General features: G+C 35.2%; 1 protein-coding gene across 2 annotated transcripts; it reads right to left on the bottom strand.

Moving 5' to 3' along the window:
* Positions 1–24,782, bottom strand: LOC138320767 (transcription factor CP2-like). Of its 2 annotated transcripts, none has more exons than XM_069263966.1 (19): positions 24,725–24,782; positions 23,639–23,687; positions 22,568–22,612; positions 21,796–21,996; positions 21,391–21,441; positions 20,971–21,047; positions 19,907–19,974; positions 19,468–19,573; positions 13,455–13,741; positions 13,060–13,128; positions 11,293–11,334; positions 10,923–11,026; positions 10,262–10,427; positions 9,761–9,857; positions 9,109–9,199; positions 8,918–8,967; positions 3,862–4,004; positions 3,449–3,500; positions 1–2,609 (listed from the first exon to the last, which is right to left on the bottom strand). In XM_069263966.1, the coding sequence occupies exons 4-19, from the start codon at positions 21,969–21,971 to the stop codon at positions 2,563–2,565; spliced, it is 1,626 nt and encodes a 541-aa protein (XP_069120067.1). In that variant the 5' UTR covers positions 21,972–21,996; positions 22,568–22,612; positions 23,639–23,687; positions 24,725–24,782; the 3' UTR covers positions 1–2,562. The 2 variants fall into 2 exon arrangements, with proteins under 2 accessions (XP_069120067.1, XP_069120068.1); XM_069263967.1 differs by having other exon boundaries at positions 21,796–21,999; positions 24,725–24,774.
* Between the last annotated feature and the right edge of the window lie 2,282 nt (positions 24,783–27,064).

Below are 27,064 nucleotides of genomic sequence, written 5' to 3'. Positions count from 1 at the left end.
GACAATGTTACTATAAAGGTACCTACTGTTAACACATAGTGGTAACCCTGACAATGTTACTATAGAGGTACCATACTGTTAACATATAGTGGTAACCCTGACAATGTTACTATAAAGGTACCATACTGTTAACACATAGAAGTAACCCTGACAATGTTACTATAAAGGTACCATACTCTTAACATATAGTGGTAACCCTGACAATGTTACTATAAAGGTACCATAATGTTAACACATATCGGTAACCCTGACAATGTTACTATAAAGGTACCATACTGTTAACATATAGTGGTAACCCTGACAATGTTACTATAAAGGTACTGTACTGTTAACATATAGTGGTAACCCTGTCAATGTTACTATAGAGGTACCATACTGTTAACATATAGTGGTAACCCTGACAATGTTACTATAAAGGTACCATACTGTTAACACATAGAAGTAACCCTGACAATGTTACTATAAAGGTACCATACTGTTAACACATAGTGGTAACCCTGACAATGTTACTATAAAGGTACCATACTGTTAACATATAGTGGTAGCCCTGACAATGTTACTATAAAGGTACCATACTGTTAACACATAGAAGTAACCCTGACAATGTTACTATAAAGGTACTGTACTGTTAACATATAGTGGTAACCCTGACAATGTTACTATAAAGGTACTGTACTGTTAACACATAGTGGTAACCCTGACAATGTTACTATAAAGGTACTGTACTGTCAACACATAGTGGTAACCCTGACAATGTTACTATAAAGGTACCATACTGTTAACATATAGTGGTAACCCTGACAATGCTACTATAAAGGTACCATACTGTTAACACATATTGGTAACCCTGACAATGTTACTATAAAGGTACCGTACTGTTAACATATAGTGGTAACCCTGACAATTCTACTATACCCTGACAATGTTACTATAAAGATACCGTACTGTTAACATATAGTGGTAGCCCTGACAATGTTACTATAAAGGTACCATACTGTTAACATATAGTGGTAACCCTGACAATGTTACTATAAAGGTACCGTACTGTTAACATATAGTGGTAACCCTGACAATGTTACTATAAAGGTACCGTACTGTTAACATATAGTGGTAACCCTGACAATGTTACTATAAAGGTACCATACTGTTAACACATAGAAGTAACCCTGACAATGTTTCTATAAAGGTACCATACTGTAAACATATAGTGGTAACCCTGACTGTTAACACATAGTGGTAACCCTGACAATGTTACTATAAAGGTACTGTACTGTCAACACATAGTGGTAACCCTGACAATGTTACTATAAAGGTACCATACTGTTAACATATAGTGGTAACCCTGACAATGCTACTATAAAGGTACCATACTGTTAACACATATTGGTAACCCTGACAATGTTACTATAAAGGTACCGTACTGTTAACATATAGTGGTAACCCTGACAATTCTACTATACCCTGACAATGTTACTATAAAGATACCGTACTGTTAACATATAGTGGTAGCCCTGACAATGTTACTATAAAGGTACCATACTGTTAACATATAGTGGTAACCCTGACAATGTTACTATAAAGGTACCATACTGTTAACACATAGAAGTAACCCTGACAATGTTTCTATAAAGGTACCATACTGTAAACATATAGTGGTAACCCTGACAATGTTACCATATAGGTACCATACTGTTAACATAAATATTAAGTTGTAAAGCAGTTCAGTCGTTTTCTTCTCAAAGATTTTCACTTGAAAATTGCATTTTTATATCTAGTATTAAGATTTCATATATGTGCGGAAATTTGATAGAACTAAAGCTGAAATTTGAGAGAACTATAGAAGTTATGTTCAGAAAATATAACGCTGTTATGATAATTTTGTACATAGTAAAGAAGTTATCACTAGTTCTTATAAACATAAAATACCATGGTAAACAAACAATAAAACGACTGGTACAACATGATTCCAGGACAATTAATACCAACCCCGGGTATAAAAGGACAACAGCTTGGTGGCACAGGATTCCAAGGTAACTAGAAGGTCCACAATGATTTACATAATGACATGGAAACCTAACGATAGGTCAAGGTAACATAACAATAGGTCCAGGTAACACAATCGCAGGATTGAGAAGCCAAGTGATACGTTCGGGAAACTTAATGATGATAAACTCCGCAAAGTAGCTGCCACTACTCTCGCACTTAAAACAAGTCAGTATATACATAATAAATCACACCACTCACATCTCTGTCACACAACACTTAACAACTGTCAGCCCAGTACAGTATCACTGTACAATAACATCATGAACGCCATCAGAGAATGTCTTTATATATGGGACATTCAATGACAGGATTCATCTCCATTTAACACCAACCGACGTCCTAGCACAACTAGGACCCTCTACAAACACCATTGTCCATAATACCACTAACACCACTGGAGAATGTTCAACTAGGACATTCCATAACAGAAAATTGTCTTGTAAATTCCATTAGATCATGAATTCAATAAAATCAACATTTGTTTAAGCCAGCAATGGTCTTTAGTAATCCTCAGCGTCACATTATTGTCTTCAGTAAAACTTTGTATTGGTTTGAGGTGTCGGCTGAAACGAAGAATGAGAAGAATTAGGAACAAAGGCAGTGAGATAAAAGCTATCACATCCAATGTGACATATATCTACAATCACAGGCTGATTCTGTGAAGGGTCTCTAAAGTAGATACATATATCTCAATCAGAGCACAAATTTCTGGCAGGTCAGCACAATGCTTGACAAGTACTGATCACACTTATCTTTGACTACGGTTCAGATATCTCTTGCAGCTTGGCAGACTCATGTTTGATGATTTTTCTATAAAGAAATGCCTTACATTACTGAATTTTATTTTCAACAATAGAACTGTAAGCTTATGGTTAACTAATATTAATCCTGGGTAATCCTCCATGAAGACCATGGCAATGACCAATACTCAAATTTTATTTATACAGTATTACTTTTGACATTTTTTCTGGTAACCATGGCAACCAAAATGACATTTTTGTCATCCTTCAAAATCCCTAATAATAGTAATTTTAAGTTTAATCAGACAATATATAAATCGTAACCAATCAGAAGTCTCTGTTTTGTTTCCATGGTAACAAATACCTGGTGTTTAAACCATGTGATTACCAATTTGAACAAAATCAACAAAGACTAACAAGTTACATTGGCCATATCTAAAGCCTATATATGTATACTGACCTGGTTTCCATCACATGGCTTCAAAAATTTTCTATAGAATAAAAATTATCTACACATGGCTCCAAACATAAGTGTAAAGTTTCATTAAATTGATTCAGTAGTTAAGGAGAAATTGTCGAGACAAGATTAGTGGACACCAGACAAACCGAGTGTTTCCAGTAAACAATGCTCCTAACACCATGTTTCATAGTATAACACTTACATTTGATAGCTTCAACACAAAATCTTGACTGATCTACCAAATTCCCCACAACCTGAAAATACAATAAATCAAACATAGTACAGGACAAAATTGGCATAAATATCAACTTGAACAGAGTTGCATTATACTAATTTAAGGCACAAAATATCACATACATAAGAGTACGGTATGTGAATTTAAATACAAAATATCTGTATATCCTTAGACTAGATTTAGTGTTTCTGATTTTATAATTTCTATGACACATTGGCCAAATTTATATTGAAATGTATAAACAGCAAGACCGATAGAGTTGTATATCTGTTTTTCAGTATTATTGTAGCATTAAGTACAGCAAGGCCAAGCTAGTTGCAATCTGGTTTTCACAGTGGTATAATGTCATATCAGACTACAGAGTATAGAGAAGAACCTACCTCGTCCGTTACCAGGATGTAAATCTCGGATGGACCCTGGCAGTAAAGTTCAGCTATTTGCTCTGGCCCCACACTGTATAGTGCTGCCAATTTACAAGTCAATTCATGGCTACAGAGACTCTCCATGTAGAGGGCGTGGTACACTGAACAAGAAAATAAGATCATCACTACTTCATGGTACATTGAACAAGAACATAAGATTATCACTACTTCATGGTACACTTAACAAGAAAATAAGATCATCACTACTTCATGGTACACTGAACAAGAACATAAGATTATCACTACTTCATGGTACACTGAACAAGAAAATAAGATCATCACTACTTCATGGTACACTAAACAAGAAAATAAGATTATCACTACTTCATGGTACACTGAACAAAAACATAAGATCATCACTACTTCATGGTACACTAAACAAAAACATAAGATCATCACTACTTCATGGTACACTTAACAAGAAAATAAGATTATCACTACTTCATGGCACACTGAACAAGAACATAAGATCATCACTACTTCATGGTACACTGAACAAGAACATAAGATCATCACTACTTCATGGTACACTAAACAAAAACATAAGATCATCACTACTTCATGGTACACTTAACAAGAAAATAAGATTATCACTACATCATGGCACACTGAACAAGAAAATAAGATCATCACTACTTCATGGTACACTGAACAAGAAAATAAGATTATCACTACTTCATGGTACACTAAACAAAAACATAAGATCATCACTACTTCATGGTACACTGAACAAGAACATAAGATCATCACTACTTCATGGTACACTGAACAAGAAAATAAGATTATCACTACTTCATGGTACACTGAACAAGAACATAAGATCATCACTACTTCATGGTACACTGAACAAGAACATAAGATCATCACTACTTCATGGTACACTGAACAAGAACATTAGATTATCACTACTTCATGGCACACTGAACAAGAAAATAAGATTATCACTACTTCATGGTACACTAAACAAAAACATAAGATTATCACTACTTCATGGTACACTGAACAAAAACATAAGATTATCACTACTTCATGGCACACTGAACAAGAAAATAAGATTATCACTACTTCATGGTACACTGAACAAGAACATAAGATCATCACTACTTCATGGTACACTGAAAAAGGACATAAGATCATCACTACTTCATGGTACACTGAACAAGAACATAAGATTATCACTACTTCATGGCACACTGAACAAGAAAATAAGATTATCACTACTTCATGGTACACTAAACAAGAACATAAGATCATCACTACTTCATGGTACACTAAACAAGAACATAAGATTATCACTACTTCATGGTACAGTGAACAAGAACATAAGATTATCACTACTTCATGGTACACTGAACAAAAACATAAGATCATCACTACTTCATGGTACAATAACAAGAACATAAGATTATCACTACTTCATGGTACAGTGAACAAGAACATAAGATTATCACTACTTCATGGTACACTGAACAAGAAAATAAGATTATCACTACTTCATGGTACACTGAACAAGAACATAAGATTATCACTACTTCATGGCACAATGAACAAGAACATAAGATCATCACTACTTCATGGTACACTAAACAAAAACATAAGATCATCACTTCTTCATGGTACAGTGAACAAGAACATAAGATTATCACTACTTCATGGTACACTGAACAAAAACATAAGATCATCACTACTTCATGGTACAATAACAAGAACATAAGATTATCACTACTTCATGGTACAGTGAACAAGAACATAAGATTATCACTACTTCATGGTACACTGAACAAGAAAATAAGATTATCACCTCTTCATGGTACACTGAACAAGAAAATAAGATTATCACTACTTCATGGTACACTAAACAAGAAAATAAGATCATCACTACTTCATGGTACATTGAACAAGAAAATAAGATTATCACTACTTCATGGTACACTGAACAAGAACATAAGATTATCACTACTTCATGGTACACTAAACAAAAACATAAGATCATCACTACTTCATGGTACACTGAACAAGAACATAAGATTATCACTACTTCATGGTACACTGAACAAGAAAATAAGATTATCACTACTTCATGGCACACTGAACAAGAAAATAAGATTATCACTACTTCATGGCACACTGAACAAGAAAATAAGATTATCACTACTTCATGGTACACTAAACAAAAACATAAGATTATCACTACTTCATGGTACACTGAACAAAAACATAAGATTATCACTACTTCATGCCACACTGTAAAAGAAAATAAGATTATCACTACTTCATGGTACACTGAACAAGAAAATAAGATTATCACTACTTCATGGCACAGTGAACAAGAAAATAAGATTATCACTACTTCATGGTACACTGAACAAGAAAATAAGATTATCACTACTTCATGGTACACTAAACAAGAACATAAGATTATCACTACTTCATGGTACACTAAACAAGAAAATAAGATCATCACTACTTCATGGTACATTGAACAAGAAAATAAGATTATCACTACTTCATGGTACACTGAACAAGAAAATAAGATTATCACTACTTCATGGTACACCAAGCACAAAACAAAAGACACATGGATCTTAACAGTCACCAGAGTTCAATTTTTGCGTTTTAGTTGTATATAAAATGATAATTTGACATGTTAAATGTTAAATTACAGTTTGTATACAACAGTTATTTCCCTTTGCTCTGGAATTAACTTTATATATTATATGGATTAATTAAGTTTATATTTTTGTTGTTTGTTTGTTTTATTAAAGGTTTTTGAAATTTTTAGACTGATTTATGTAAGTGACTGTATTATTCTTATCATGTATGCAAATGTTACAGTACTATGTATAGATTATGCTAATGAGTAGTTTAGGGGTTGCGACTGACCAATCAGGATTATCCCCTAGAGGGGGTCACCGTTATTGACCATAGCTTGAGGCAGTGTTCCACGTAGGAGGTGGCTGTCATTTTTTCTAAGCACCCACCCACCATCCCCTGCGTCACCATTGTACTTTTTATGGATTCCATTTTCTGTCTTATGTTTATCTCATGTTCATTACTGTCTGTATTTTCTTTTTGTTATGGGCTACTCACTCTTTAGGCGTTTATGGTTTAGTTCCAGCTTTTAATATTTGGTAACTTATACATTAGTTTTTTAATTTTAATTCCCTGGCTTTTAATTCCAGGGGAATTTTTACCCCCAATAAATCAGTTACACATACATTATATTTTCAAGAATACTTTGAGTCAAGAAGTTTCTCTGGCTCCTAGTACAGAGTCAAACTTTTTCTCATGTCTTCTTTTACGCTAACACTAGAGTCAAGTTGCTTCTTCACACTTCTGGGGAGTCAAGCTTCTTCTCTATATATGCTTAGCCATCTCTTTTATACGTAAAGTCAAGTTGCTTCCCTGAAGTTCGGCAGGGTCAAGCTTCTTCTTTATGTAGTTCTATATTTAGAGTCAAGTCGCTTCTCTAAAGTTTCGACAGGGTCAAGCCTCTTCTCTATTTATTATTTTAGTTATGTAAGAGTATGTTATGTATATAGCTATGTATTGAGTGAGTAGCCCCTGATCGCCAAAATTTATGTTCACTTTAGTAATAAACAGGTAAACTGTTGATTGCGTTTTTGTTGTATATAAAATCATGCTAATATGATATGATATCTCTTGGTTGTTGAGAAGAACTTGTTTGAAGTTTTGACATATTTGAACCCTGTGAACTTCAATAAAGGTCAAGAACATTCATTCCAAGAAACATATATATAGAACCTCTTCATCCCTATCAGGTCTTTGGGCTTCATTGTAATTGACCAATAGATAGCCAGGCCTCATGCTCACACCAGGCTTCATATGTACCCATTCAATGTCAGAGCAAATGTATGAGCATACATTATACAAAATGCAAAGTCACATGCAGTACCCGGGTGATTATTGACAACTGGTGAACCATCAATTGAAAAAAAAGTCATTTAAGTTTAGCATATGACTGGCTTGTAGTTTAAGGTCATAGATTTGAACAAATAGGATATCTTATCATCCACACATGATACAATGTTAAAGGGACAATTCAGTCTAAGAGTACACCAGTACATAAAAATTTGCACATACATCAGAAACAAACCGGTTCTTATGGAAGTTAGATTAGTTGATTTTACTGTGATATGCCAGAAAAGCCCACTATAGTTCAAACCACTTACTGTCCGCCATTACACATAGTGGTCGGATGTCTAGTATGCCGAACACTGGCCCTTGTCAGTGTGGTAAAGAATTTTTGTCTAGAGCAACTCATATCGCTCTTACAGTAGTGTGTTTACCTTATTAAATGCTTGTTCTTGTCTAAAAAATAATTTCAACTCCTCAGCGGTTATGTATTGAATTTGTTTAACGTGCATGACTTTGGCTTGGGTATGGGTAAAGAGTACACATTGTACATGCTTAATCGTATTGATCAACGATTTGGAATTACAACGGTATCAATCAAAATACTTAATAATGTCATGAAATTTGTCAATATTTCTTGTTGCAATGTATGTTTCATAAGAAATGTAGAACAATCTATTTATGTCATATTTTGCTTCGTGGTTATGTAACAGAAATTAGCCTCACTGAATTGTCCCTTTAACAAATAGTCACTGAATATCTTTATATAGAAAAAGTTGTTTAAAACATATTAATAACCTTGTTTTTCATGACCTTAGATGAAGGTCAGGATTACATATTTAATAAACAAAGCAAATAGTCCTAAATCTCAGCATAAAGTTACAAGCCTTCACCTTAACATGCTCTATGCCTATTACCAGGTAATAATAATGATTAAGAAGTTCAAATTGAACATTGTTTAAAACACGATTTACAATACATGATACAACTGAAGGCAAAACAGAGATTTTATCTTGGGAGTCCTACCTATAAGTATTTGTATATAAAAGTGCAATAAAGACATCAAATAATTATGTCATGATTAAATGATCATATAGATATCTTTTCTACTTCAATTATAGCAATATTCTGTATTTACCTGAATCACTTTCTTGGCATACAAATATAGTCAATCTTGGTCGGACAGCTCTGGAATTTAAAAACAACACTCATAAATATAGGATTAGCTTTATATATGGTATAAATATTCATATACTTGTTATTATTTTTCAATTAAGATTTTAACAGTTTTTATTATTTCATCACATTCATGTAAATTGTGCTACTTACTTGTCTTGTAATGCGTTATTTAGCCGGATTCCATCAACAATCCCGCAAATTTGAATTAGATCATCCCGAGATAGCCGTAAAATGTCAGCCCCTTTAACAAACACAATTCATTTTTGAGATTAAAATCAATAATGAATATATATATATATATATAAACATAGATTTTTGAAGGAACAGACAAACAAAAATAAAAAATACAGACTACAAACAAATTGTAGATTAGTACAGTGAATCCTGAAAAAGTAAACGGACACACTCTGTGTTTCATCAATGACACACTGGACGAATGAGTTATTGACCACTTCACAAAGTCTGTGTCTAGTGACCTGCTGGTTACCATGGCAACAAAACCTTAAACATTTACACATGGTTTATAACATTTCTGTCTACGGTTCACAGGTTTAAGAGTTGTTCGGTTAAAATTGGTAGATGACAGACAGGACAGCTGCACACATCCAGACAAGGTAATTTCAGTATACTCCCCTTCCCAAAAAATTGTGCCATATCAAAATCTCAAATGTAAACCAGGTGGCAACAACAGAAGAATGTTTACATGAACAAAAACTGATATACATCAGACACTCTTGTTCAGCATGAAGAACTTTAGAGTAAAGTGTCAGTAATGTAATACAAAGTAGTCTCAGAGTATTACCTGAAAAGTTTTGGAATACACGGCTGTAGTTGAAAAATCTGTTAGCTTGTAGCCAAGCAGTCACTTGATTGGCTGTTGCCTCGGCAGAGAGCGCCCCCTGGAGGAGAGAAAATAATTAAAAGTAGCACGACAGTAATTCAATGGAATACTCTTATTTGACTGCAAATTAATTATATGTTATAATACCTGGTATATATGATATGAAGTCCCTGTTTATCACTAATACAGTCTGTTGTCAGTTCTGGCCAGCCTTCATATCACATGTACATGTATTATACCAATACACTTATAACTCAGATTCAGATTACATGAAGATTTATTATTCTCAATAACTTCTTTTTTTGAGGATTGACTGTATTACGTAATAAATTAAAAATTCTCAAAGAACTTTCATTTTTGAGGTTCTTATGTCAATTTTTTAATCACATTCATTCAAATGCATTACAAACTTCTTTTTTCAACTAAAATCAGTCATTAAAGTTTTTACAGAAGAGTACTGACCGGTGATGATAATGTGTCTATTGGACTGTCTGAAGAGTTACGATTATGAGATATCTGAACTAGGCCGTCCCCAGGGTTATCTCCGGTATGGTTAGGGGTAGAGTTGGTGGAGGCGGGACCAACCGTCCGTAATGGGGAATGACCAATGACTGTGACCGCCGGAGACCTGTAACATCGACGGAAGATATGTATAATAATGTAAATTAAGCATTTAATTGTTCATTAAAGACTATTTCAAACACTGTATCCTTGTGCTTTCTCTAAAGACAGCACTCCTCATGAAATTAATACACACAAATCATGTTGATCCCAGGTTGTGTTTCCTCTTCATAAGAAAGTCTATATCTCAGTTACATGTATCTCCACCATAAGTACAGATCACGTCTAATGTACTGTGTAGCACATTGAACTAGAGAAAGACAACATAGATCACACTTTTTAACTGTGTAACAGTTTAAAGAAATCAGCTTTGAGTATGTGATTAGTAGCTCAGAATAAATATGATCCAAACTTGAAAATGTAGATAGCTATCTAAAACTATTGAGTAACATCAAGATCAGAGAAACACTGAGCCAGAGAAATAGAACAGATATTGCATTTGACGTACCACATGGTCCCGTGTTAAGAAAAGTCTGAGCTAGAGAAAGTGAATTTGACTTACCGTGTTGCACTGAGTTCAGAGAAACTCTGAGCCAGACTTGAGAATGTGGATGGAGACTTCACCCCTATTGTTGCTGTGCTTGCTAACACCTGCTCCAGTGGAACCTAGAAATGTTACACAAAATCAGAAAAATATACTCTAGTGTCACAATCTCAAACTCTTTAGTCAGAGAATCCTTTGATTTAGGCATAACATTTTAAGTTGAAAAAAAATGCATTTAAAATTAATGTCTTTCCTTTGGTCAGCTGTTTAGGGAATCAAAACATGAGGTTTGAGTGCATGTTTATATAATTTATATAAAGGGAAGGTGAGGAGGATGTAACCTCTATTTGACAGTGTATATATTCTGGTAATGTAACATATAACTAACCTCTGTCAGCACTGTACACTCATAGGAAGGCTGGAACTTCTCCTGGAAATCAGAAACATGAAACAACATTTTACATGTACCATTAGTTTGTATAATCACATCACATCCTAGACAGGTAAATTACAGCTGGGAATCTCTTAACACTCATTTCCTGTATCCTAATCAATGAATTGCAAAGTCACCCAAAGTGTTACTTAGTTAAATATTTTCTAAATATATTAATGATTAGTCATCCGAAGTGTTACTTAGTTAAACATTTTCTAAATGTTTTTACCATAAACTAAACTGAAAATAGTACTTCCCCTTCAGTTAACAACCCTTCAAGTTTTTTTCACATTTTTCTTTCCTCAAGAATCTTAAAACTTTGACCCAAAACAAGTCACACATTGAAATGACAATCTTTAGGATTTATTTACCATTTTACCTAAATAAACTTAAGTACAATAGTTGTACTGAGAAAAAAAAATGGTAACTTTTTTTTCTTTAAAAACACAAATTGTCTAAACTTAATTAAACTGAGCATTGTTTTTTCCTTTTCTTTAGTATAAACTTTCTTTTGTTGCAGACAAGCAAATTCGTGGAGTTTCCATCCCCCGCTTTCAGGATATATTGTAGGTAAACATTATTGAGTTTAGGTTTAACTTTGGTTGAAACATGAAAAAATAAACTGAAGTCTTATTCGGAAGTAAGATGTGTAAAATAATGTCCGCTAAAAGTGACTATTAAACTTGGCTGAGCTCTTAAGGCATTTAACTTTGATATTAACTTTTTTTAAGAAAATCGGTTTACATTTGTTACAATTATTGCACAGGGAATTGCAGAAAATGACGTTTTTAGTACATCAAAGGGCCATAACTCCACTACATAATGTCAGCCAAATTTTGTTAATATTTATATGAGTTATTGCAGGGAAATGGGAGAAAATGACTTTTTTTATTAAATCAAAGGGCCATAACTCTGCTAATTAAGATCTACCAAAAGTGGGGACCGAACTTGGCTAAGCCCTTAAGGCATTTAACTTTGTTACCAAGTTTTAACGATATTAGATTTAACATTTGTTAGTTATTACACAGAAACTGCAGAAAAATAACATTTGTAGTAAATTAAAGGGCCATAACTCTGATAAAAAACATCCGTTGAAAGAGTTGATCGAACCTGGCAAGGCACTTAAGGCATTTAACTTGTTACCAAGTTTGAAGAAAATCAGTTGATATTTATTACAGTTATTGTACGGAAGTGGCATAAACTGACTTTTTTTATTTAAGCAAAGGGCCATAACTCCGCTAAATAAGGCACGTTGAAAGTCGCATTTGAACTTGGCCGAGTTCTTAAGGCATTTAACCTTGTTACTAAGTTTGAAGAAAATCGGTTTATGTTTGTTACACTTATTGCACGGAAATGGCAGAAAATGATGTTTTTAGTAATTCAAAGGGCCATAACTCCGCTAAATAGGGTCTATCGACAGTCGCCATCGAACTTGGCCAAGCCCTTAAGGCATTTAACCTTGTAACCTAGTTTGAAGAAAATCGGTTACATTTGTTACAGTTATTGCACGGAAACAAAGTGTGATAGACAGACGGACAGACCCAAATTAATATCCCCCGTTTCGGAGAAAGCGGGGGATAATAAAACAACTGAATTTCTTTACCATATTAACGTCATTAGCCCACACTAACAGACTAGTAATGAAATAATTATATAAAAAATATATTTCAATCAATTGTTAAATGGCAAAGAAAAGAATATGTAACAAACAGCATTACTCACCTTTTCTATTTCGGACATTTTTTCCATCTTCTCTCTGTCTCGTTTGTGTTTTCTGTCAGCACCTTTTGGCTGTAAATTGTAATGATGTAGATCAGGTACAATATTGAATTAACATTATTGGATTGTATCTTTTCAATCTAAAGTCTTTATTACATGGTGAACTGTTTTATATACACAATGAGCTTTATTCCAGAAGAAATAGAATAAACTTTACACGGATCATGTAACTAACCGATCGACCGAAAAGTACGTAACCACTTTTTATGCTCGCACACACAAATGTACCCATTCAATGTCAGAGCAGAGGTTGTGGGACAAACAATACAAAATGCAAAGAAATGTACGGTAGGTGGGCAGTGTGATTGACAGCTGGGGAGAAATGTAACTGTTTATACCTTAAAGACCTTGACTTGACACGATGCGCAGTGTAACAGTTTATTGTCATCGTCCTTGGCATAGGTCTCCACTTGGACTCTGAACGGTACTCCCTTCTCCCCTCCGTGTTTCTTGGCTGTGAACTCTGTACTAATACAATTCACACGGATGTACACCCCCGCTTCCTTTGTAGGATCCCATACCACCTCTGCTCCGTTGAGACGGGCAGTGCTCTGGGCACTGTCCATAAGGCCAGGCTCCATACAGTCCAAGTTCACTTCCATCAGGCCATAGGACAGGGGGATATCTTATAACAAAAAATGTAAAATATAATACCACACAAATGAAATGTGGTGAAATGTCTATACATTTAATATCCTTTAGTTACACAGCTACATTGTATATTAAGTTCACAGTAGCCAAGTGGTTAGGATGTCCTGAAATAGTGTCACAAGCCCTCAACTTAAATGACCCTGACTGTTAATAGGACATCAAACCAATGAAACCAAATATACAGATAAAGATTCCCAACTATGTATGTAGTATGTCTGTGTAAATGTGAGAATGTCTTCTGTTAGTATGCCTGTGTAAATGTGAGAATGTCTTCTGTTAGTATGCCTGTGTAAATGTGAGAATGTCTTCTGTTAGTATACCTGTGTAAATGTGAGAGTGTCTTCTGTTAGTATGCTTGTGTAAATGTGAGAGTGTCTTCTGTTAGTATGCCTGTGTAAATGTGAGAATGTCTTCTGTTAGTATGCCTGTGTAAATGTGAGAATGGCTTCTGTTAGCATGCCTGTGTAAATATGAGAATGTCTTCTGTTAGTATGCCTGTGTAAATGTGGAATGTCTTCTGTTAGTATGCCTGTGTAAATGTGAGAATGTCTTCTGTTAGTATACCTGTGTAAATGTGAGAATGTCTTCTGTTAGCATGCATGTGTAAATGTGAGAATGTCTTCTGTTAGCATGTCTGTGTAAATGTGAGAATGTCTTCTGTTAGTATACCTGTGTAAATGTGAGAATGTCTTCTGTTAGCATGTCTGTGTAAATGTGAGAATGTCTTCTGTTAGTATACCTGTGTAAATGTGAGAATGTCTTCTGTTAGTATACCTGTGTAAATGTGAGAATGTCTTCTGTTAGTATGCATGTGTAAATGTGAGAATGTCTTCTGTTAGTATGTCTGTGTAAATGTGAGAATGTCTTCTGTTAGTATACCTGTGTAAATGTGAGAATGTCTTCTGTTAGTATGCCTGTGTAAATGTGAGAATGTCTTCTGTTAGCATGCCTGTGTAAATGTGAGAATGTCTTCTGTTAGTATACCTGTGTAAATGTGAGAATGTCTTCTGTTAGTATACCTGTGTAAATGTGAGAATGTCTTCTGTTAGCATGCCTGTGTAAATGTGAGAATGTCTTCTGTTAGTATACCTGTGTAAATGTGAGAATGTCTTCTGTTAGCATGTCTGTGTAAATGTGGGAATGTCTTCTGTTAGTATACCTGTGTAAATGTGAGAATGTCTTCTGTTAGCATGCCTGTGTAAATGTGAGAATGTCTTCTGTTAGTATACCTGTGTAAATGTGAGAATGTCTTCTGTAAGTATACCTGTGTAAATGTGAGAATGTCTTCTGTTAGCATGCCTGTGTAAATGTGAGAATGTCTTCTGTTAGTATACCTGTGTAAATGTGAGAATGTCTTCTGTTAGTATACCTGTGTAAATGTGAGAATGTCTTCTGTTAGCATGTCTGTGTAAATGTGAGAATGTCTTCTGTTAGTATACCTGTGTAAATGTGAGAATGACTTCTGTTAGTATACCTGTGTAAATGTGAGAATGTCTTCTGTTAGTATGCTTGTGTAAATGTGAGAATGTCTTCTGTTAGTATGCCTGTGTAAATGTGAGAATGTCTTCTGTTAGTATACCTGTGTAAATGTGAGAATGTCTTCTGTTAGTATACCTGTGTAAATGTGAGAATGTCTTCTGTTAGCATGTCTGTGTAAATGTGAGAATGGCTTCAGTGAGTATACCTGTGTAACTGTGAGAGTGTCTTCTGTTAGAATGTCTGTGTTTAATATGAAAATGTTTTCTGTTAGCATGCCTGTGTAAATGTGAGAATGTCTTCTGTTAGCATGTCTGTGTAAATGTGAGAATGTCATCTGTTAGTATGTCTGTGTAAATGTATGAGATGTCTTCTGTTAGCATGCCTGTGTAAATGTGAGAGTGTCTTCTGTTAGTATACCTGTGTAAATGTGAGAATGTCTTCTGTTAGCATGCCTGTGTAAATGTATGAGATGTCTTCTGTTAGTATGCCTGTGTAAATGTGAGAATGTCTTTCTGTTAGCATGGCTGTGTAAATGTGAGAATGTCTTCAGTACGTCTGTGTAAATGTATGAGATGTCTTCTGTTAGCATGCCTGTGTAAATGAAAGAATGTCTTCTGTTAGTACGCCTGTGTAAATGTGAGAATGGCTTCTGTTAGCATGCCGGCGTAAACGTATGAGATGTCTTCTGTTAGTATGCCTATGTAAATGTGAGAATGTCTTCTGTTAGCATGGCTGTGTAAATGTGAGAAAGTCTTCTGTTAGTATACCTGTGTAAATGTGAGATAGTCTTCTGTTAGTATGCCTGTGTAAATGTGAGAATGTCTTCTGTTAGTATACCTGTGTAAATGTGAGAGTGTCATCTGTTAGTATGCCTGTGTAAATGTGAGAAAGTCTTCTGTTAGTATGCCTGTGTAAATGTGAAATGTCTTCTGTTAGTATGCCTGTGTAAATGTGAGAATTTGTTCTATTAGCATGTCTGTGTGAATATGAGAGTGTCTTCCGTTAGCATGTCTGTGTAAATGTGAGAATGTCTTCTGTTAGTATGCCTGTGTAAATGTGAGAATTTCTTCTGTTAGCATGTTTGTAAATGCGAATACACTGCCCTCCAAAAGTTCTGTTACACATGCATTTTTTATAGATAAATTTTAAAAAAAAAAGTTTCAATATTCATTTAGTTATCACATGAATATTTTATTGTCCAAATACAATTTTTCATGATAATGCAATAGCCCTGAGTTCATGTATTGCAATGAAATTGGAATATTTGTTAAAAATCAAAAATCTTGTTATTCTGTTAATATTTGGTATATCCTCCACGTGCTCTAAGTACTGCCTGTATGCGGTCAGGCATACTTCTGATCAATGTTCTACATCTTCTAGCAGGTATCTCATCGCATGCTAGCTTCAATGCAGCTTCCAGTTCCCCAAGGTTTCCGCACTTGTGCTTGTGGACTTCCATACCAAGATCTTTCCACAGGTTTTCAATTGGGTTCAGGTCAGGGGATTGTGGGGGCCATTCCAAAGACTGAATACTGTTTTCATCCTTCCATTCAGTTACTATACGGGCTCTGTGGCATGGGGCACCATCATTCTGGAAGAAAAAGTTATTGCCGTAGCCTAGCAGATGTGCTGATGGTATTGCACTGTTCTCTAAAATGTCAATGTACTTTATTCCGTTGAGATTTCCTTTCAAAGGAGGAATATATCCAGTCCCTCGGAAAGACATAGCGTCCCAAACCGTCACACCACCCCCACCAAACTTAACTGTAGGCACTACACACTCGTGATGTAATGTTCATTCACTCATCTTCTCACATACGTTCTGCCATCTGTTTGGAAGAGAGTGAATCTCGACTCATCAGTCCATAGAACTGTTGACCAGTCCACCCGGGTCCAATTTGCGTTATTCTGTGCAAATGCCAACCTCTTCTGACGATGAGTAACTGTTAAGAGTGGTTTTTTGGCAGCAACACAACCCTTTAACCCTGAATTGTGTAATCTTCTCCTCACTGTTGTATTGGATGCCACAACACCAGTTTGGATCCATTCAGTTCGAAGTTCAGGAACGGTCTCCCTACGATTTCTTAGACTGGCCCGGACTAGCAATCTGTAATACCGATCCGTAGAAATACGTGGCCGACCAGAACGTTCCCGATCCTCATAGTTACCCGTATCTTGGAATCTTTTAATAGCCCTGTGCACGTTCTGTCTGTAACAAAAGAGAAATGGTCAAACTTTAAACTGCATACCAAATAATGAATTGCAAAATCATCAAAGGTTTCAAGGTAAACTATGATCACTTACCTGCTAGTTCCAAGTATCCTTACAGTTTGTGCCGCCGGTACACCGTTGCGATGGTAAAAAACACACTGGAAACGGTCTTCTCTAGATAATCGCTGCATTTTGTTACATGAAATTTTTCATAATTAAATCATACTTTAAGAATAACAAAAAAGATGACACATGGTGAGCAGTGATTAATTTTGTCATTTAAAATTAAATTTCCATGGAAATACTGTCCATATGTGAGTTTGTTTTACTATTCTTAGGCATTTGATAGGTCTATATGAAATATGAAATAATTGAATTATTAATAAAAACCTGTTTTAGGACTTTATTAGGAAAAAAATTTGTGTTAAAACACCAAAGTAACATTATCCCCCTTTACGTCATTTAAAACAAATGACAAAAAAAATTCTATCCCCAATAATTTTGTCAAAAATGATTTTATACAGAATTAAGAGAGTTGTAACAGAACTTTTGGAGGGCAGTGTATGTCTTCTGTTAGCATGTCTGTGTAAATGTGAGCATGTCTTCTGTTAGTATGCCTGTGTAAATGTGAGAGTTTCTTCTGTTAGCATGTTTGTAAATGTGAATATGTCTTCTGTTAGTATGTCTGTGTAAATGTGGGTAAGTCTTCTGTTAGTATGCCTGTGTAAATATGAGAATGTTTTCTGTTAGTATACCTGTGTAAATGTGAGAATGTTTTCTGTTAGTATACCTGTGTAAATGTGAGAATGTTTTCTGTTAGCATGCCTGTGTAAATGTGAGAATGTTTTCTGTTAGTATGCTTGTGTAAATGTGAGAATGTTTTCTGTTAGTATACCTGTGTAAATGTGAGAGTGTCTTCTGTTAGTATGCCTGTGTAAATGTGAGAATGTTTTCTGTTAGTATACCTGTGTAAATGTGAGAATGTTTTCTGTTAGCATGCCTGTGTAAATGTGAGAATGTTTTCTGTTAGTATGCTTGTGTAAATGTGAGAATGTTTTCTGTTAGTATGCTTGTGTAAATGTGAGAATGTCTTCTGTTAGTATACCTGTGTAAATGTGAGAGTGTCTTCTGTTAGTATACCTGTGTAAATGTGAGAATGTCTTCTGTTAGCATGCCTGTGTAAATGTGGAATGTCTTCTGTTAGTATGCCTGTGTAAATGTGAGAATGTCTTCTGTTAGCATGCCCGTGAAAATGTGAGAGTGTCTTTTGTTAGCATGCCTGTGTAAATGTGAGAATGTCTTATGTTAGCATGCCTGTAAAAATGTGAGAGTGTCTTTTGTTAGCATGCCTGTGTAAATGTGAGAATGGCTTCTGTTAGTATGCCTGTGTAAATGTGAGAATGTCTTCTGTTAGTATGCCTGTGTAAATGTGAGAATGTCTTCTGTTAGTATACCTGTGTAAATGTGAGAATGTCTTCTGTTAGTATGCCTGTGTAAATGTGAGAATGTCTTCTGTTAGTATGCCTGTGTAAATGTGAGAATGTCTTCTGTTAGTATGCCTGTGTAAATGTGAGAATGTCTTCTGTTAGCATGTCTGTGTAAATGTGAGAATGTCTCCTGTTAGTATGCCTGTGTAAATGTGAGAATGTCTTCTGTAAGTATGCCTGTGTAAATGTGAGAATGTCTTCTGTTAGTATGCCTGTGTCAATGTGAGAGTGTCTTCTTCAGTATTTTTCTGTTTCCTTGTGATTGATATAGAGGCTAACACTGAACAGAAATCATAGTGTGAAAGACTGCTACAAAAAAAAACTTGCTGATTTGCAACATAAAGTGTTTAGAATAATGATAAAATCAAATTAACTGTCTATCAACAGCACTGATATAAAAATATTTCTAACAGTTTTAACACTAATAAGAGATGCTTACTCTACAGAAACTCCTATTACACTTGGCTATAGCCAATTTCGTTACTCAAAACTCAAATACTGTAGCTTAGATTAACTTAACTACCTATATCCATGATTCGTTCTCCAGGCCGTATCTGTTTCCAGGATTCCAACTGTTCCTTCTCCATGTATTGAAGACGACGTTCATGAAAACAAACTTTTACAACACTCTACAAATGCAAAATATTTCACAAGATAATTAAACAACAACATTTAATCAAAATACACCAGTAGTATCAGGCGAGGGAAATGACTAATTTTTGTCAAGTATAATTAGATTTACCTTTCCTCCAAAAGCATATGATATACTGTCATCATCCTATTTCTTTTTAAGCATAATCTATGTTGCTAATTTCTTTGTGATTGCACTTTTTGTTTACACATTACTCAGGTTGAAAGTTATTATACTGATCACAGTTTAACGACAGCATTGAATCCAGAAAAAAACAACCTGACAATATTTTGCTACATTTTACATCAAATACACATGTATAAGTACTTACCCGGAGACATTTTCCTTGCATGTCAGACAAGTCGCCTAGCTTCTTCAACTTGATCTCATAGGATTGACCTACAGGGGAAATAATCCATATGTACACAAAAGGAGACAAACAACCAATAAACACGCAAGGGAAGACAACTGAGACAACTAATTCGTACATAAGAGGAAACAATCAGTACACAAGGGACACAATTTTATACCACGTGTACTTCAGATAAAATACATTTCTACCCCTTGATACGTCAATTGATAACGGCATTTCGTCCCAGTATACATATACAGTTAGCTTTGTTGTGCCTTTGGGCGAGATGATTACGTACAAGAAAATAATTTAGACAGTTTTTAAACTATTCCGTCCCCTGAAATTCACTGTCAAAATTTGCAGGCAGCAATTTGAATGGCCATATCCAAAGGTCACCTGGAGAATAACTTATTAATTATTAATACCGTCTAAAGTACGTTAAATGTATTCAAGATTCATCGGCTGTTAATAAATTTCTTACAGAATTTGCCGTTTTTTCAAACATTCAAGGACAAACATCATTCGCTCGCAGATTAAACGTGGTTATCGTTACGACTTCTACATGGAAATGCATCAAATTACCCCTAAATCCCCTTTTCTAGCATATTTTGATATTCTAAATTGATTGTAAGCCATACCAAACTCGTTTAGAACAGAGTTTGCTAAATAGTAATGGTGTTTTAATCAGATTGATATATATACAATGATGTACAGTACATAAAGTTGACCCTTAGCAGAGTCAGGAGTCAAATCACCATTTCTCAGAAATCTGAAGAGTCAAAACATATGACAAATAGACACATGCTTCATACTCAAAGAGACAAATCTGATTTCTGAGAGTCAAAAACATACTCTTAAGGGTCTATTGGATGCCCTGATATAAATCAGAATCACATTTCATACAACATTACACAATGTCTTTGATAAGAATGTAGATTCAATATCTATTCATATTATAAAAATGGTAACCATACATCAATCAATATTTTTGTGATTTGTTTAATCATGTAACGTGTAATGAATAAAATACTAAATAACCTCACCTTGATTAAGGTAAGTGAGTGTTTCCTCGTTAATCTTAACTGCTGGAGAGGTGGCCGCCCCAAGGATGTACTGGAATCTAGAATTATACAAAATTATCATCTTCATCATATATATCTAACACATCAATCAATATGGTATGTTCATTTTACTTTTTACTAAGTACAAAAAGACTGAAAATACAGTCAAACCTTTCTATAAAGACAACCCAAGGGAGAGAGGAAAATGCTCTTCATAGCAGGTGGTCACTGACACAGGTTTTACTAGCTGTGCTGCTTTGTTCTTCAATTTAACTTAACATTTAACAATTTCACAACCAGAAATATGATTCTTCCATTTTGTTTAATCTTGACAAGCAAAGAGAGTTTACTGCCATTTTACTAATTTACAGAGTATTTGATGAATGTTTTAAATTTTCATACCCATTGTCCAGATTTTCTTGTTTGAAGACAGGAAGTGCCAGCAGGGCTTCACTGAAGACAAATAAAATAATTGTATCATGGTTCTCAATAGTCAATTCTTTGATGAAACATTTTTTATAAAACAAAATTTTCATGTCAATTTTTCAGTGGGAGACTCATGCTATTAATTCCTACTTTTCCCAAAGTAATTCAAAATACCTACAGAGAGGGCTGGCTGATATATTTGTATGGCCTTATTGTCTGGCTACATTTCATACCCTTATTTTAAGGCAAGTAACAGAAGCAACTGTGTTTATTGACGACTGTAGAACAAGCCCCAAGTCAAATTATCTTTACACAATACATATAAAGATGATGAATGATGTGAGGTGGGGAAACTCGAGAGAAACTAGGTATGATATTTACCTCATATTATATGTCCCTGTCCCCAGTTCTGTACCAAGCCCTGAGAGGGAGCCATCAAAATCTGCGGCCAGTGTATCATTGATGTCCCAGCTCGTGATTGGATGTGACATTTTTGTTCGTTTACCGCCCTGTGTACCAGGGCTATCTCGTTCTACTGTTGTCCAGGTGAAAGACATTTGGTCTGTATCACCAAAGCGACAGCTGCTGAAAGGTAAAGACAAATATGTTAAGACAATCTACTAGTGTAACTGACACAAGTAGTAAAACCTAAGATTTTAGTTTTATTTTCAACTCCTACTAGTAAGCATGGCAAGTATCTCACAAGTACAATAAAAGAAAATAACCACTAAATTGTTAAGTGTGTACAGATATGACTACAAATGTCATTCATGCCATTATTTTAACTGGTATCTGAGAAAATACAAAGTCGTAAATGGAATACAAATGTGCATGTTTACATACACAGGTGCTCTTTTATCTTTGTATGACTTTTAGAAATTTAAATGGATATATGTGAATATCTAAAATTTCATTTTTTTAAAATATAAGGCTTATACAATCCATTGATGATTGTTTTCATTTCGTGAATTAAATTTGAAGAATTCAAACATGCAATATAACATTACTAAAATATTTACTAAATGTTTTTAGTATTCTGAATAAAATGCAGACCAACTAGATCCACTGTCAAGTAATTTATTAAAGTCAAGCTATTTCAGAAAATACAAGAGAGTATTTTGACTTCAATGTTGTCAAGAATTTCTCACCTTACCTCAAGTTATTAATCAGCTCTCTTTCTCCTGGCTATCCTTTGTACCTGAATCCACAAATAAAACACAATAAAGTGGACCAAATCAGTACACACATGCTTACTTTGCAATACAGGTTTTAAGATACCAAAATGAAGTGAACATGGATGAAGTTATTATCCTACCATCCAGTTAATGTGAAATCATAGTTTGGTGTGTTTTTTGTCCCAGTTGCATCACAAGCACCAGACGGTGTGATTAATCAAAGGTAAATCATACTTCACCCATGTTGTTTTGGTATCTTGAAACCCCCATATAAGGATGTCTTAGTGTCTATAAACTTGTAAGGATCATTGTTATCAAAGCAAGAAATTTGAGAATGATTTGCATTTTGTGGATAGCATAGGATATTATGGTGACAATATTGAATCAGTTCTTGTAAAACAATGAAAAATAAGGCTATATAAATATTTTTCTTGAATTTACTGCTGAGCAGATTTATCAATTACACTGTATTAGGCCAAAAAAATTATATGTCTGTATAGAGTTACATTGGCAAAAAAAAGAACGTTGGTTGGTCGGGAATTTCTTTTTTTTAGTGTCTTTAACTCTAAATAATGGCCGGAACTCAGGAGTTTGAGATCGAAATCCCAACTTTTATTTTTTTTCTTTTTCACAGAAAAGTGGAAAAAAATTAGGGTCAGGGGTAAAAAATTAGGGTTGGTAAGGTAACCCTTAACAGACATATATTTTGCTTGGCCTTACATATTGTAATTTATCATTTAATTCCTAATTGAATGCCTCATATCAGAAGTGTCACCAATGGATCATCAATAACAAATCTATCATTGTGTCATTTCTGCATTACAATTTATAAGCATACTATAAAACTTAGGTAGGGAATACATTTCACAGCATAATCATTCAGAATCTGCATAACAAAACGTGAATAGAAAAAGTCATTATAATATATAATGTAGACTGAGATATATTTTCAAACATTAACTATCGTTTCATTCAAAGATTTCCTGCTTTAATTTATTACAGATCTCTATGTTATTTATATAGTAATGATAATTCAATATGTCACTCACCTCATCTAATTTATCTTCCATTTCAGTATTTTTTCTTCTTTTGAATAACCTGAAAATATTTTTGCCATCATTAAAACGCTTGTAACACAAATGTGAACTCATTCTCTGAACAACAAAATAGAAAATTTGTTTCCTTTTGCACTTATAATCTGGTAATAATTGCACTTTCATGATCTCAAACCTCTATAATGAAACATCAAGCAGGTGATATTCGCTGGTTATCACAACTGTTTTAAGTAAGATTGATAAAGATGATTGTGAATCCAAAACAACAATTTTATTATTAGTTTTCTTCCAAAAACAAATCACATAATTTTGAATTAATCCTAACACACATCTACGATATTTCCAAACTAAATTGCAAATTAAATATTTAATTTTTTCATGATGATAGATCAATTAATATCAATTTTTTAAATTAAATTGACCCAAAATCTCTGCAAAATATTGAGTAGAACTTCCTGAGACTTATCTAGCTTTCAAGAGCAATGTTTAAAATACAATAGCAAAAATAAAAATCTGTATTTAGAAATCTGCATGATTAATAATGAGTATAATAATACAAAACTTGAAAGATCAGATTTTTATTATCTATTCCTGTTAAGATATTGATGAATCACGATATACCCAAAGTATATCGCATGCTACCATATATGGATAGCTTGGTTTAATTATGCACTAAAGATTGAAAGGTGTAAAAAGCACAGCTCATGAATTATCTCCCCTTTGCAGCAATTATGGAACAACAAAGAGTACACCCACACTTCACGAAAGAACTGGATGTGTGACATCAATATGAATAGGAATGAATATAATTAAAATTTTGATAATTAATCATCATAGGGAATCACTTGGAGTGAGCGAAAAACCCTACGCATGTGAGACCATGCCATGCCAAGTGCTCGATCTCCATGTTTCTTGACAAGCCCAGCCTGAACAGGTCAACACAAACATTGATCGTGTTGGCAATAATAACTACTGTTTCACCTAGGATCACCTCAAAACATTTAACATCATGCACATATACAAAGGTATCTTAATCATAATACAAACAATACATCCATATTCGTAAACAAAATATCTTACCACAAAAAATATGAAGCTGTTTTGTTACCAGAAACTAGTTCGTGTAATTTACGACATTGGAATCCTTCATTTTTTAATTAATTTAGATGTCACGAAAGAAAAACAACATAGCAGTTGAACTACGTATATGTATATATATACTCTGTAATTATGGCTCTTTATTGCACTATTTATATAATGATGTATTAATTTTACGACGAAAAAATGAAACGGAAACACTTTGTGTGAGGTAACTATTAAAACCAACCTTTAAAATCCGGAATATTTTTTCGTAAAGTATCAAAAATCAAATATTTTAATTATTACTTCATTATTTCAGTACTATTGGTCCCTTACTGCTGACTTGTCTTCATTATACTAGAGGTACCGTAATCCCGACTGTCGACTAACGTCCGTCTACTAGTAGTCCCGTACAGTATACTCCTGACTATCAGGCCAACGTTAACGTCGTCAGTACTCCCGACTGCCGGTTAACGTCCGTCAGTACTAGTGGTTCCGTAACCCCGACTGTCGGTTAACGTCCGTCAGTACTAGTGGTTCCGTAACCCCGACTGCCGGTTAACGTCCGTCAGTACTAGTGGTTCCGTAACCCCGACTGTGGTTTAACGTCGTCAGTACTAGTGGTTCCGTTACCCCGACTGTCGGTTAACGTCGTCAGTACTAGTGGTTCCGTAACCCCGACTGTGGTTTAACGTCGTCAGTACTAGTGGTTCCGTAACCCCGACTGTCGGTTAACGTCGTCAGTACTAGTGGTTCCGTAACCCCGACTGTCGGTTAACGTCGTCAGTATTAGTGGTCCCGGCTCCCGACTGTCGGTTAACGTCGTCAGTACTAGTGGTCCCGGCTCCCGACTGAGAGTTCACGTCGTCAGTACTAGTGGTCCCTTACTCTCGACTGCCGGTTAACGTCCGTCAGTACTAGATGTGCCATAACCCCGACTGTCGGTTGACGTCTTCAGTACTATCTAGAGGTCCCGTGCTCCCGACTGTCGCGTAACGTCGTCATTACTAGTGGTCCCATATTCGACTGTCGGTTGATGTCGACAGTACTAGTGGTCCCGTGCTCCCGACTGTCGGGTATCGTCATTACTAGTGGTCCCGTGCTCCAGATTGTCGGGTTCCGGCAGTACTAGTGGTCCCGTGCTCCCGACTGTCGGGTACCGTCAGTACTAGTGGTCCCGTGCTCCCGATTGTCGGGTACCGTCAGTACTAGAGGTCCCGTGCTCTCGACTGTCGGGTAACGTCGTCATTACTAGTGGTCCCATATTCGACTGTCGGGTGATGTCGTCAGTACTAGTGGTCCCGTGCTCCCGACTGTCGGGTACCGTCAGTACTAGAGGTCCCGTGCTCCCGACTGTCGGGTACCGTCAGTACTAGTGGTCCCGTGCTCACGATTGTCGGGTACAGGCAGAACTAATGGTCCCATATTCGATTGTCGGGTGATGTCGTCAGTACTAGTTAGTGGTCACATTCTCCCGACTGTCAGGTAATGTCGACAGAGGCTCAGTACTATAGTGGTCCCGTACTCCCTTCTGTCGGGTACCGTCAGTACTGTACTAGCTAGTGGTCCCGTACTCCCGACTGTCGGGTACCGTCAGTACTGTACTAGCTAGTGGTCCCGTACTCCCGACTGGCGGGTAACTTCGTGGTTAGAACAATAGTATTGCGTTCACACGCAATAGTTATTGATTTCACACGCAATAGATGCGTTCGTACGCACGTTGAAACCCAACATTGTTTTGCGTTCGCACGCAATATTTAGTGCCCCATTGCGTTCGCACGCAAGTTATGTAACTTATATACATATATTATATGTCCCTTCCCAGCCACCTGCCTATGGCTATCAACAAATTCTACACAAACATCATTAGTTTAATTCAATTACTGACACAATATTTTAACAAAATTGAAGTTTTCCAACTAAACCATATTTCGAATTATTGATATCATTTTGGGCCTAAAATTTGGCAGCTAACATAGAGAGATTGGGAAAAAAATTTGATGATATTCATGATCAATAGAAATGTTGATATTATATTCATGGTGAAAGAAAAAGGTATTTCTATTTTGAAAAAAAAAGATAAAAAAAAAGATAATAAATTACACATTTTTATTTTTATTTTAACGTATCATGCATTTGGACTGGGACTTATTTTCAACTTTTGGTAACATGATGTTGCCGATGATACCCGAATGGAGGAGTCAAATGACGTCATACAAAACCAAAACATTGGCAGTGCAAGTATCCCGTTTGTAACCATTGCTTTCATTGGCTGAGAACATGATGTCAACAAATAGATTGGCGAATCTTTATTTTCGTAGACATGTTTTGCTCTCTCCT

This window comes from Argopecten irradians, chromosome 4 (genome assembly GCF_041381155.1).
Source record: "Argopecten irradians isolate NY chromosome 4, Ai_NY, whole genome shotgun sequence".
Taxonomy (NCBI): domain Eukaryota; kingdom Metazoa; phylum Mollusca; class Bivalvia; order Pectinida; family Pectinidae; genus Argopecten; species Argopecten irradians.
The sequence above is the reverse complement of the archived record's forward strand: the minus strand, read 5'-3'. Positions and strand labels throughout refer to the sequence as shown.

What these genes read in the sequence shown, in the direction of transcription:
- LOC138320767 (XM_069263966.1), bottom strand. Translation starts at nt 21,971, where the DNA reads ATGTCTTTCACCTGGACAACAGTAGAACGAGATAGCCCTGGTACACAG. An exon ending in TGCAAGGAAAATGTCTCCGG is followed by an intron (nt 19,574 to 19,906) that starts GTAAGTACTTAT and finishes TTGCATTTGTAG; the next exon opens with AGTGTTGTAAAAGTTTGTTT. An exon ending in ATGCCAAGAAAGTGATTCAG is followed by an intron (nt 4,005 to 8,917) that starts GTAAATACAGAA and finishes TTTCTTGTTCAG; the next exon opens with TGTACCACGCCCTCTACATG.